The sequence below is a fragment of the Argiope bruennichi genome, chromosome 8 (assembly GCF_947563725.1).
Source record: "Argiope bruennichi chromosome 8, qqArgBrue1.1, whole genome shotgun sequence".
Classification (NCBI taxonomy): domain Eukaryota; kingdom Metazoa; phylum Arthropoda; class Arachnida; order Araneae; family Araneidae; genus Argiope; species Argiope bruennichi.
In genome coordinates this window covers 46,736,229-46,750,739 of record NC_079158.1, presented here as the reverse complement: position 1 = coordinate 46,750,739, position 14,511 = coordinate 46,736,229, and the positions used below count along the sequence as shown (strand labels likewise).

General features: G+C 28.4%; 1 protein-coding gene across 3 annotated transcripts in view; it reads left to right on the top strand.

Moving 5' to 3' along the window:
- The window catches only part of LOC129981624 (hapless 2-like), a 40,452-nt gene extending 29,769 nt beyond the window's left edge, over positions 1-10,683 (top strand). The window contains exons 13-17 of one of the 3 annotated variants that reach the window (XM_056092538.1): positions 1,363-1,528; positions 4,350-4,509; positions 7,428-7,473; positions 10,114-10,183; positions 10,336-10,683. In XM_056092538.1, coding sequence (XP_055948513.1) covers positions 1,363-1,528; positions 4,350-4,509; positions 7,428-7,473; positions 10,114-10,183; positions 10,336-10,663 — 770 coding nt within the window. In that variant the 3' untranslated portion in view covers positions 10,664-10,683. The remainder of the gene's footprint in view (positions 1-1,362; positions 1,529-4,349; positions 4,510-7,427; positions 7,474-10,113; positions 10,184-10,335) is intronic. The other 2 variants (XM_056092539.1, XM_056092540.1) reach the window with 2 other exon arrangements.
- Positions 10,684-14,511: the final 3,828 nt, after the last annotated feature.

Sequence of the window (14,511 nt, the reverse complement as noted above, 5' to 3'; positions counted from 1 at the left end):
ATGAACAGCAAAAGCTGTATATGTTGATAATTTGTCTGACCATTTAGATGGGTGGTGAACTATTGATCTTAAAAGTATTAATCATTTGGCAGCTGGTCACTTAAATGGTTAATCTGCATGGGACCAATTGAAACTGCCATATTGGGTTTTGGAGTTAATGGTGGTCAATGTTCCTGAAAGCAACTCTGAGCCTCTAGATCTTGGCTGCTATCAGGGCAAGTATGGAATCTAAAAATTTGCAGAGCAGGGAACTCATTTCTTTATTTAGTTTCAAAACAGTCAATATTGTCTTGGGCCATAAATTATATTTTACTGTGTTGGTCATTTATTAGAAAATCTATATATTTAATAACTTTCTATAAATACACATTTCTTGATTTATCTAAAATTCAGCTTTGAATTCAACTGATTTTTAGATAAATCAAGAAATGTGCATTTACTGAAAGTTGTTCTATATATGGATTCTTCTAATAAATGACCTTCAAATTTACCTTTGACGTAGAAATTTTCTCAAGAGTTAAAAGCCAGAATAAAGCCACTTGGCTTGCCCCACTAGTACATCACTGATATAAGAACTGCTGTCCAGAGAACTCTCCGACTCTTGATTGTTGTAGGTAGGATCAGTCTACCCTTACTCACTTTCTCAATGGGTATCTTCAAATTATAAAATATTCTGTGGGTTCTAAGCGCTTTGAAGTCTGCCCCAAGTATTTTACGTAAGAGGCTTTACCTGATCACATTCTTATTTGTCTGGATCTCCAAACAGGATCTTATTACAATCCATTGTTAGTATTGGACTTCGTCAAGGTGCACAATTTCATAGACTTGATATAACTCTGCTGTTTTGGGGGATGCGCAACAACAGCAACAAACTTTCTTTGTGATTGCAAAATTTGCAGCAGTTAAAACAACATGGATTTTAATAAATAATTCTTCTGCTTTGCTGAGCTTTTTTTAAATACATTTTATTTCAGATCAAATTTTAAAATTTCTTTCTTTTCTTCTTCTCTACCTGATTGCAGAAGACTTTATAGCACCTTTTTATACCCAGAAAACAAGTTGCAGAATGTTTCTGTAACTAGATATGCTTCTCTATAATTTGATGTATTTATTGTCATTTGATTTGAAGAATTTCAAAGCAAAGAGGCAAAATACGTTTATAAAATTATTTAAGGCAATTAATTTTATTTCAATTGAGAATTATTGCTATATTTTCTATATTGTATTTCTTATTGCATTTTTAATGATAAAAAATGAATTCAATTCTAAAATTAAAGTTTTACATTGATTTATCATAATTTTTTTAATATAAACTTAAGAAAATTATTATTGTTTATAAAATACATTTATATTATTTTTCAGGTTTAAGTAAAGGCTTATGTGGTGTTATGGGCCGCAAGAATATATCCTACTATGGCCTTGAAAAATTAATTTTTGGAAAAAGAAAAATCAAACATTATTTTGAACCTGATCTGAAGAAAAGGGGTGTTGTATATGATGAAGAAGGCCATCCTATTCATCCTGATACGTAAGCTCTAATATTCAGTTAATGAATTTTATTCATCTGACAACCTTATGTAGGATACTATTTATTAAAGTATATATTTATATAAGTAATTTTTTTACTAGAAAATTCTAATGATACATAATAGAGTATATGGATTCCCACTTTTCATCTTGTTTTATGCATATTTTTTTTATATTTGAAACAAAACATTTTTTTAAAATTTATTATATTTGAATCTGGCCATATGTCTTTTTAAGATTCAAGTTAGAATCGTACCCTCTCTTTTATTATTTTCTTGTAATTATGGTAGTTCATTCATTAATGGGTAATTAAATAATATAAATTTATATATGATCAGTTTTATGTATTGTATTATGAATGTATAAAATGTAAAGATGACAGCAAAATTTAATGTAAAAGTTTGATTAATATTAAATTTATTATTGATATTGAAAACTTATTACAAAATGAGTACAAAAATATATTAATCATTTTACATATAATAATTGACAATATAGAATCATATATTTAATTTCAGTACTTTTCTTTTCATAAAACATATAAATTCTTATAAGTTGAGAAGTAGGTTTCTTGGTAGGTAGGTTGCAGTAGTAATTAATTATAGTTCTTCTAAGTATGCTGTGAAGTTTTATTGTTATGTTGATTATAAAAGGGAAAATTCAGAATCAATTTTTTTACATACTTCTAAAGAAATAAAAGAAAATTTGAAACTTTTTAAGGTAGGCTTAAAAAAAAATTTCCGATTAAATTGTTGAATCTCAACTTTGAGATTCAACAAAGCATGTGTCTTATGCCTTGTTTATAAAATAGCAACACTATATTATTTTCACAAACGATCTTCCTAACAGACATAAGATTACTACAATAAAAATATACAAATAATTTTGCTTTTAAGAAAGATTAAATAAATGTCGAAGTTAAATTATTTCCCAGGGGCTTTACCAAGAGCAACAAAAATAACCTTTTACTAGTTTGTTTGATTTACCCATTAGTTTCCAAGATCTTCATTTTGGATTTTGGAATTTTACATACACAATATATTTGGTACACCTGACAGTTTAGTTTCATTATATATATATATACATAGAATAATATTTTTGGTTTAGTTTTTATATTATAATGAAATATCATACATAAATGTATAATTTAGAGGTTATAGTAATGATCTATTTTGATCATTTATTTCTTTCGTTTTTCATTGAAATATTTTCAAAACAAAACATAATTTGAATATAATTATATTATTTATATATATATATATACAACTTTTGGAGCATATGTATAACTTATCCGCCCCCCCCCAAAAAAAAACATTAGGCATTTAAAGAGTTAAAAAATTTTGCCTGCTGATCATCGACATACAACACAATCAATGTGCAACAGATGAGTATTCAAACTCGGTTATAACTTTTACATCACCAAATCAAAATTCTTTTGATGCACAGGCAATAATGTAGTTATCTAATATATCAACCCATATTACAAATAATTCATTCATGCTAGCCTCCTTTAGCAATCAATATTCTACCCCATATTATTAATTGCTTAGCTGTTAAATGATTAATCTTGTTATTTGATATAACTGAAAGATATAAAGTTAATCGAATCAGTTTAATGCAAATTAAAAAGTGTATATATTACAAAATGAAAGCAGAAAGGAAAATCTTACTTCGGATTTAAAAGCAAGCAATTTAATGTTTTCATGAATGAGTTTAAATTCCACAGTAAAGTTTAAAAGCATTGTTTCCATTTGTGTAATAATTGAATTTAAAAAATGTAATTAAAATTGAAAGAAAAAAAATTGTGCAGAAATGGAACTGATATCATTAAAAGGATAATTTCTTGAGTCTTTTAGAAGATAAGTACATCATTTTTGATAAGCTATCTGGAATCGGTTAAACCAACCTTTAAGTTTGATTAAACTTTGTTTAAAGCCTATTTCTTGATTATTTTATATCTTCTTTGGTGACATGGCGAACCTTACCTCGAACAATCTGCAACTTCAATAATTATCTAAGAGAGGTGCTCAGTTTAATGTAGCTGTAAAAATGTTTAACGAAACTGTCTGAAATTCGTAAAATGGTTTACTTATAATTAACTATTGTCATTATACAATAAATAATTACAATTTCTGTGCCACGTACGTTAGTGTTTATAGTATATCAATACTCAGTTATTTATGTGGTTAATTCATTATCCATCTCTGTCTTTATATTTTCCTACCAGTTCTTTCTATAATAATAATTCTCTTTTAATCTCCATTAATTGCCTTTCAATCAATCATAACTTTACCAGAACACTTTTTATGTAAATAATTAAAGACCTGAATGTTCCAAAAGTAGTTTAAAGTACTATGGGCAATGAATAATATCAAAAAAATTCTTGAATATTACCACCTTTGATCTATCCGAGAATTATAGAAAATTCTAGCACACATTTTTTCCTCTTATCCAAATAAATATATGAAATTCAAAATATCTTCCATAGAATCGATTGAGTATACGCATTTTAATGTGATGAATAGCAATTGTCTTTGGTCTTACATTATCTTAAAATGAAGTAAAAAAATTCTCTTTTAAAAGAAAAATTTTAAGTGAATTATAAATAAATATGTAAATTATTATATATTAAGTAATATATAATAATTTACATAATTAATATATATTGTAAATTAATATATATATATATTGGTTATTTAAAATCTAGAAGTAATATGATTTCCGAGAGTAAGCTAATTTAAAGTGAAGTTCATAAAATTAATGCTCTTTCTTAAAAAAATGTCAGTATGACTAAAATGTGCTTTTTTTTTCTTTTATTATAGTAAAAAGCCTGTTCGAGTTTTTAGTGAAGAAATTATCTTTGCAATGAATGCATTCTTCTTATGTTTGTGGCCATACATGAAATTTATCGATTGGCTTGCTACTCGCAAAAAAGGAAATAAAGGTGCTGCTGCTACATCTGGAAAAAAAGATGCTACATCTGTATGCTAATTTAAATTCTTTAAATCATAAAATTATAGTTCACTTTAATCTAATTATATTCATTTTTCTTTTTTAAGGTGTGAAGAAAAATTACTTCAAATTTTATAAAGTCTATCATTTTATATAATATCTTAATTTAAGCATATTGCATTGAATTCTCTTAAGTTTTACATATTTATTTTCAATTTTCCACTTATGAATAGGAAGTAAATAAGCAAAAAATTTTACTATTGACAGTTATTAGAATATAATTATTTAAGTCATAATAATTAAAAAAAGAAATGAAAGTTCTGAAAACGAATTGATATACAAGCAAGCAAATCTTGGATGATAAGAATTAAATTAAGTATTCAAGAAAGTTAAGGTTAATTTTATTTAAGGAAGTTAATATACGAGTAAAAAAATAGTTATCAGAAAACAACAGATTTTAAAATATATGTAAGTGAGTAATTTTTTTTTTTTTTTTTTTTTTTTTACTAATAAGAAAAAAATATTAGTATTTGAAATCCCTGCATTTTTCAACAAATGCTCATTAGAATTAGGAGCGAATTGTAAGAGTTTAAAAGATGAACATTTAAATTTTCAATTAAATTCAGACCTGAATTATGATTTAATGAATATATTTTTATTTCATAAATATTTTATTAATATCATATGAAAGAGGGTGAGTAAAAATTTTTAAAAATTTGCAATTCATTATAATATTGATATTTTCTTTGTAGTTTGCATGATGTAGAATTAACAGTTGAAATTGCTTGAACAAAAAAAAAAAATCTATTTTTAAACAATTCGCGTGTTTTGCACTTAGGTATTATTTTCAATGTTTTAAACAGTTTTTGTTATACTGTCATATTATATAGATAGATAGATAGATAGCAGTTAGATTTATGAAAGTTGTTGTTCTTTACAACAGAGATTAATATTATCTTAAAGCTACAACAGTGTTAGATATTAAAGTTTTGACATTCTGAATTTTAATCTGTTAAAAAAATAATGCAATCAAAAAAGCATTTTTAAAAAATGAGAGTGAGTAATAAGATAAAATAATTCTTTTTAACATTCTCCGAGAAGCATTTTAAATTTTTTTTTTTAATTTGTCTCTTTTTCAATTCCGATTCAAAGTTCTACATCAAGGAAGTTTTATAATTAAAAATTATATTTCAATATGCATAAATCGGTCAAAAATAGTGAACAGTCTACTGAAGCTTGATAATGAGAGAAATAGAATTTTAAAAGTAGAATGTTTTAGTCAGTTACCATTTCACATATATGTCTACTATTTATAAATTTTGTTGATAGCTACAGTGTACATCTGAATGATCATCTTATTACGCCCAAACCAGTGTTTGAAATTCTTTCGGAAAATTATTGAATGATGATTATTTATCACGCATCCTTGACAACTTTCATTGTATCAAGTAGCTATGATTTCTCAGTTTATGGATGGGGCATTGATGGGAACATTTATTTGGAATCACAGATGGGCGATTTTCATAGTCTTTTTCAAACAAGTTGTAGCATATCTTACAAACAAAGATGCCAGAGTTGCATGCAAAGACCTAGAATAATAAAGCAAAACAACATGCTGTACACTTAACAGTTTAGAAGACTGACAATTGATGATAAAATTATCATCCATTATCGAACTAGAAACATTGAATTTCCATCTGCTTAGGTGACTAAAAGTTAAAATGCGTTGAAGGTAATTTCAAAACGACAATGTGCTCATTACATGATTAAACAAATGTTGTAAAACTAATATCAAGAGTTTTACAAACACCTTCATGTTTTGATGTAGCTATTTCATAAAGATGACTGTAGTGCAACATATTACAAACAGAGTGGATCATGAATTTAAAAAGAATTTTATATAAAAGAATATTAAAATAATTTATAAAGAGAAAAGTTTATATTCAAATGGGTACAAGGATGTAATGAATACCTCACTTCAGGAATGGTTTACGGCTAGACTCTAAAATGACCCAATGTGGTAATTAACTTTTTTCAACTTAAAAATCTAGCATTTTTAAATAATGTGTAATATATATCTGTATAGTAACATATAAAACTTTTTGTTCAGTTTATTTTCTGTTGAAAGTCAGTATGCCATATCATGTACACTATCGTTGCTCTTTATATGATCAAAGGGCTTAAAAAGTCATAAGAGAACAGATGAGCAAAAAGCTCGAACATTACTATGATAAAACTATTCTCATGAAAAATAATAACTATTTTTGATTAACAATAAATCATATGGAGTATTTCTTTTAAAATAATTTTTAAAAAATTTGATTCACTCCTTCAACTCTTTGGAGTTTTAATTGAGATTATTTTTAAAATATCGCAAAGACTATATTAGCACATTGTGTCTTTTGATAATATTAATCAAAATCAATCCAGATGCAGTTGACCATGTTTGCTCACAGCTGATTAAAAGCAGAATTCAAAATAAAAGTACAAAGCAAAGTGAAAAACAAAATGATTTCCTAATTTAAGTCCTACTATTGAAATATCTATAAAATCCAAGTACCCTTTAATGAACCATTTATAATTCGTCATGTAAACTTGCCAATTCTTATGGGGGGGGGGGGGTTCTGAATGATTTTATCATTGATCTTTTTGATTTAGTTACACAATTATTTATGTTTCCTGGAATAAATGTTTTTGAAAATTCAAAGTAATTTTCTGTAAATCGAAATGCAATATAATGTTCGTTTATTTTTTTCAAAATTGACAAAGCAAAAATCTAATGAGTATCTCCTACCTTTTGCTTTCCCTTTCAAAAATAGAGGCATCTGTGAACGGATGCATTCTACTCTTGAAAGAAAAAGTTGAGAGCTTCGTTATGATTTTTCTCTTCAAACGTTTTATTTTGATTGAAATTCTTGTGATTTTCCTTTTTAAATTTTTTGTTTTAGACGGATGATAAATCTCCTCCACGTCGTTGGTTCAGAAAAAAGAAAGGTAAGCATGAGCTAGCTGTAGATAAAGCAAATAAAAAAGTTTTTAAAAGTTTCGTTTTCATATATTTTAAATCTCTAACATTTATAAAACAAATTGTTTGCATGGATAAACACTTAAAAAAAAAAAAAAAAACCTTCGTCTCAGTGCATTCCTAGTAGTTATAATTATCAAAAATTCACTACAGGAAGTGCTATGGCCTGATGGGCCTAAGCAGATTCTTAAAAAAATTATGAAGCAGAGAACGGGAGGCTACAAAGCGAATCTAGCGATAACATTTTTTTACCTGCAGTATATCAGTTGTGTGGATGTGGTGGATTTTTATGCATTAGTCCACTTGGATTAGCATAGTCGTTTTATTTCTTGATTAACAAAAGATGATTTTTACAAGTGAGAATTCAGTAACTTATATTACATGAAGATGGACGGTTGATGTTGTTAAAATGGTCTTTCCCATATACGCGTGGTACATTGGGCATTTGCAGATGAATTCTTATACGCAAGAATTCCAGTTTCGGCCTTTTTCAGAGGATCATGTCTTTTCGAGTTCCGATCCCACCCTTCTCGGCTGACATCTCTCTTTTGCTGCGAACTCTGCACTCTGGCTATCATCGGAAGAATACAGAGCGCCCTCTCGTGCATTTAATTTACCATAGTTGTTACCTCTTATGTATCAGGTTGAAGGCTTCTCTTACATGCACCCTCCTTATTGCACATTATTAACTATTACAGAATTGATATACAGTAAACTCCCGATTATCCGCGGGCGGTTTATCCGCGGAGCGGATTATCCGCGCCTGTCGCACTAAGTATTTTTTGTTTGTTTTCAAGCAAAGAGAAAATGCTTCCAAAGCAAGAAGCAAACACAAATGACTGATTTCTTCAAAAAGGTGTAGTTTTACAGTTATACTTTTGTAATTACATAATATATTACAGTATTAAAACAGTACATATATATTAATTTTTCTGTGTATCCTTGACGCCTCTCGTAAGTACAAAGCACTTTTCTGTTTTCATTGACAAAATTCATTTTAGGTTAGTTTTGAGTGATATACTAAAATATTAAGCGTTTGTGAAACATTTCCTGCTGTTTATTTTACGTTTTATTGTACATAAAACGATTTTTCAAAGTTTGAATGACTGTTTTCTGTTTTGCAATACCCGTTTTTAGCTTTTTTCGGATTATCCGCGATTTTTGTTATCCGCGGTGGCCGCGCCGCGGATAATCGGGAGTGTACTCTAATTATTTAATATGTACTGGAAGCATACAGTTTCCTCTATAACACCTTAAGTCTAAGCTTGCCCTTTAGTTTTGGAATGAACGCAAAAAAAATAACAAAGACTTAACCCTTTATAGTTCTCTGGTATATATTCTTACCGCCTGTAAATTTTTTTTATGAGGGCATAAATAAGTATTTAAAAATGATAAATAGGGTAATAAGATACTTAAATTTAGATTGAGTTACCTTAATAGCTCTGAAATGCATTAAATTTATAGTTAAATATCATTTAAATTCAAAATTGATAAATATGCTTACCACTGCCCATTCACGATGTAAGGATTTTCGTAACGACATTAAGTTCCAGCATTTGTCAATAAAACGTTTTCCATTGTCAATTTGTCAAAATGACAATGGAAAAATTTTTTATACATGAAACATCACCTGTGTTCCTTATATCAATCCTTATTCTTTTATTTAATTATCATTATTTGTTATTGGATTTATTTAATTTAAATTCAGCATTCATTTTTAAAAATAAACTGTTTAGGCAGTCGGAATTTCTTAAAAAATGGAACCTTCCTGCTAATTATTTTGATATTTTGACATCAATTTTGATGTATTGATTATTTCAATACTTTAGTTTTACGACATTTTAATGTACTTCTTAAAGCAAAACGTGGCTAAGATGTTATTAATAAAATTGCATCAGATTGCAACAATTTAATTTTTATGCAGTTTAGCAATCCGCCCAGTCAACCTAATAAATGCAAAATAAGCTTCAAACTTTAATGTAAGACATTGCTGAATTTGCATTCTATGATTTCTAAGTAACTAAAAAAAAAATTGTATAAAGTTGTTTTAAATTACCTACAATGGAGGGGTAAGTATGCTAACCAATAAACATTCGATGATATTTTTACCCTTAACGCTCAGTCATAAATATGCTTATCACTTTCAGTTTTCCCTGAACGATCTCTGATAAATATTTTTTACCACACTTTATTTTATAAATTAAAAGGCAAATCTACGAATTGTCGATGTTTTAGTATTTAACTCATCTGTTTCTCCTGATATAACTCTAAAAATCGTATTTGTCAATGCCCTGGAATTATGCCCTATAATGGGTGAACGCACTTAGGCAGGTTAAAGAACACAATAAGAATCTTTTATCTGTATTTATAACGTTTCAAAAGATAGTAGGCAAATTTTCATCCGCATCATAGCGAATGCATTGATAAGCGATTTTCAACTTTTTAATATTTGGAAAATAAATCATTTCAATTTCATAACAATTCAAAATTTTCATATCATTTATTAAAATCAAATTTAAAATAATATGAAAATTCGCTTTGTATTTATGTACTTGTAACTATTTTTAACGATGCCATTTTCACCCATAATGTGTTTTCTAATTTTTTAGTAATTGGTATTGAGAGGGATTGCCAGCTCAGGTGTCGGCCCCGTCATCTGACCGTGGTTCAAATTACGAGGTCCGTCCCAAAATAGCCCTAGCGTTGCTTTAAAACGGGAAGTTAATATAACTAAGCTAAACTATCCTCTATTTTTATTTTCCTTCCTTCACACCGCCTGTACAATTTTCACATTCTGTAGGTTAAGATTTCTGTTTCAATCGATATTGCAGGCACTTAGCATTTTGTTTTCGACCAGGAACTGATGAGAGTGCACCCGAAACTTCCCCGGTGCAAACGGATAATAAGCAGCATGGAGATAAAAAACGAAGAGGTAAAAAATCACCAGAGGGTCCTCAGCATACTCCATCTGAGCGGTCTGGTGCAGCTGATGAAGCTAAAAGACAAGGTATCAAATCCGGGCGGTCTTTGAAGAACACACTTAGCGATAGTGCTTTGGAATCCGGTCAGTACAAATCCAATCCTGATCTTTCTGTCATCGGCAAAGAGTTGGCTACTTGGCAAAAAGGTACTCATAAAATTCAAGCTGTTAAAAAGTAGGTATATTTAACTTTTGGTTAGAGACCAGTTGTTTTTGTATTGTTTTGATTTGAATAAAGTTCATTGTTTAGATTTTTATTGATGTGTGTGTATTATTTGGAAGCAACACATAAAAGAAAATCTATTCATGAATGCGAATAAATTCCAAAATGTGTGCTCTAAAAACTTAAATATATTCTAGAGCTAGATTTAACTTTTGGAGTCTTCTGTAAGTCTATAATTGTAGGTATTCAGGTCACTAAATGTGATAGTGATGCAGATGTCCAAAAATCTTGAATTACTATATTTTGCATGGTATAATAGTATTTGCACCCATTTTAACCTAATTGAGAAAAATCATTCCATGTGGAGAATACATAATCCGTCTGTCGGCATAAGGATTTTGCCCAGATGGTGAAGACCAAGTATGTTGAGCACATTGAGATAGGTTCAGTTATCATCTACTGATTTATATGCGTAGTCATAACTGAAGGAAAAGGAAATCAAATTTGATTTGACTCAGAGTCAAGTTTACTTCTCTGGTTCTGTACCATTGTAAGGTTTTAATGTCGATTTAGGAAAGTCGAATATCTCTTTTTCTTTGAGAAAAGTTATAATTACAGTTAAGGCTTATTTTTGATCAAGTTTATCACTTACTATTACTGCTAACTTTATACAGGATATTCCATTAATCAAGAATAGACATTTATGTTTGTCCATTATGCATCAAACTGTATTTATGAAGGGAATCAAAGTAGCAACATATTCCCCGTCTAGTGGAAAACTTATTTCTTGATTTCTGCTTGAATAAGACTTCAAACGTTTAAAAAAATTTTTAATTGGACCGATTTCTGAACAAAATTTGACATTATATATAAAAATGAAACTTAGATATGGAAATGATTGCAAAAATTCAAAATATTCAATAGTTTAAAAGCATACAGTATTAGAGAAATTACAGTTACAGAGATAGTTTAACGTTAAATTTACAAAACTGATTCGGTATTTGGTGACTTTTTAATAAGTCTAGGGGGAAAAAAATCCTATGCAACTGTAAAAAAGTATTTTCCGAAAAAGAACAATTCTTTTTATAATTAAAGTGGCAAAGATGAACTACGGATTGACGAAGAAATGAGTTTGGCTTATAAGTTTGCAGTGGCCAATCAAGGAAAAAAAAAATCGATCTTCCAAGTGAAAAGAAAATAATAATAGTAGTAACTTGGGAAGAATGATTTAGACTATATATGATTAGATACAATGCAAAATTATCTAAATAAAACACCAGAAGAGGCAAGTTTATCAAGGGCCTTAAGTCAGATTTCAAGCTTAAAAATGTTGATAGCCGATTGCTTAAGTGTCACCAATGTTGAATTTTGACTTTACTGTTTTTAAATATCTTTAAAATGAGATTATTGGAACCTCATATATTTGGAGTTCCTCATATATTTGGAACAATAATATAAAGAGCAATGTAATCTGTGATACAGTGACATCTTATGCCATGAATCAAACAGCATGCAATTATTTTTCTAATTAATCTCTGCTATATCACTGTTAGTGAAACTAAAGATGAACAGACGCCACATAAAAAAGAATGCCTATAACTAAAATAAAGTTTTAGCCTATAATAAAAATAACTGAAATTATAAGTTTTCGATCGTATAATAAAAAATTATCTTAGGTGTAACATTGTTTCCTACATAGATATCAGAAAGTTTCATTTCGAGACATAGCAAGATTATTGCAATGTAGGAAACAGGATAGTGCGAAACTCACAGTGCAATAAATGGTTAAACATTGAATATGGTTTTAAAAAAAATATTCAAAGAATTTCATTTTTTTTCGCGATGATAAAAAAAATACCCCGCATGTACTGCTAAATATTTTTTTAATGATGCTTATAGGCTGGTATATCTGTAAATTGTAATATACATGAAGCGAAAATCGAACAAGAGGTATCAAATTTAGTATGTAATTATTTTGTGTCCATCACGCGCATGTTTGAAATTTTTAATTTGTTTTTTAATTAATTAAAAATGAACTTGTACTTTTAATTAAATATTCTACAGTGTGGATCTTTAGACTTAGAGCTATCAAATTTGGCTGTCATTAATTTTTTAAGTTGTAGAAGTTCATTAAGTTTTTCAAAATTTGCAGCTAATGAAATTTAAAAAATTAGACCCCAAAAATTTTGGAGTGTATAATCGCACAAATACTATTTTTTACATAACTTTAAAATCCAAAACAGTTTTTTACTAATATCAGTTTTATTTCGCTGTGATTATTTTTCTTTGGTATTAAAAAAATACGAAAATGATTTTGTAGTACATTTTACAACATTTTTTGCCGCGTTAGTTACTGAATTTTTATTTTAGTGTGTTGTGCCAATATTAAATGCATTATTTGCGTTTAAATGATCATTGTATATATGACAAAGAGTAAATTTTAAAAATATAATGAAAGTAGACGAATCAGACCTAAATTATAAACTTAAACGATATTTCAAATCAGATGTTTGAATTTCCTTTAGTTTGGATTTTTTATGCAACAATTTTCAATTTTTTTTTTTTTTTTTCTCCTCTGGACAGCATTGATAAATTAAATAAGTTGACGACAGAGGGCGACAGCAGCTCTCTTACCTTTCTTTCTCTTTTCATATACGTAAAGTTGGGATTTTTAATCATTTTTCATTCATTTCAAAGGGGTCCAGAATTTCGCAATTTTGTACAGTTAAATAAATCTCGTTGACAATACACTTTTTTAATGTTTTAATTAAAAGTTAATCGGTAGTTTAATTATAAACCATAGGTGGTGTAAAGAGGAAAAATGATTTGAAGTTCAAGAAGTAGATATTAATTAAATTAAATTACAAATAGATACATTTTAATAAAACTATTTACATCAATAAATTTCAACGGGAGTACCTTTATAAAGCTAAGAATATCAAGGAGGTATTCCATTTCTCACCAAGTATTGTCCAACATTTTAACTGTCACACTAGATCCACCATCTGTGATCAATATCTTTGAACTGGCATTACAAACTCTTCGTCCTTTATCTCACCCCAAAATGGACATTGGATAGTAATGGTCGGTTTGAATTTCCGGAACCAAAGATGAACTTTTTCCCATATTGATGCTGTTTTGATAACAATAGAATGTAAAATCACAATTTTTGAAAAAGTTGCACTATCTCTTGGACAAAAACATTTTTAAAACACGAAAATTCCATAGTAAAAGTTTTACAATATTATATTCAATAATCTTTGTAATCAGAGAAAACTTGATAATTGGATTTGAATATCGGAAGTTAGATATATAATAAGGGGCTTCGTCCACTTTCGCATGCCAACACTGTTGCTGTCCTCAAATCATGCATGTTCTCAGGTTAATGGGTTTTCCTGAGGATTGTTTCCCTCCCACAAGATGACAAAAGTAAATAGCAACAAAGTTTTTTTTTTAAATGCCATGAACAAAAAAGTTCAATTCCAATAAAAATATTTTAGCATTAGTTAAAATTCGGAAGAAATCTCATCATAATTTTAAATTTTTCGGCAGAAATGAAGAATTAAAATATGAAATTAAAGAAATTTAAATTAAATAAAAACTTCCTTAAAACCATTAAAAGATACTATAAAAATAGTTCATGTTGCTTAATTTTGACTAACTAAGAGCACCTTTGAAATCAATATTTTTAATGTTGCCTACCTTAGCTTGGATTTTAATTCCAGCTCTAGATTTCGTTCCAGACAACGCTACATACAATTAACGATGTGAAAATATTTCATTTTGATCATTAATAATGAGACCAGCTTCGTCAAAACTCTGACCTTGTGATTTATTGATGTACTAGCCGCCTTTGGCGACCAG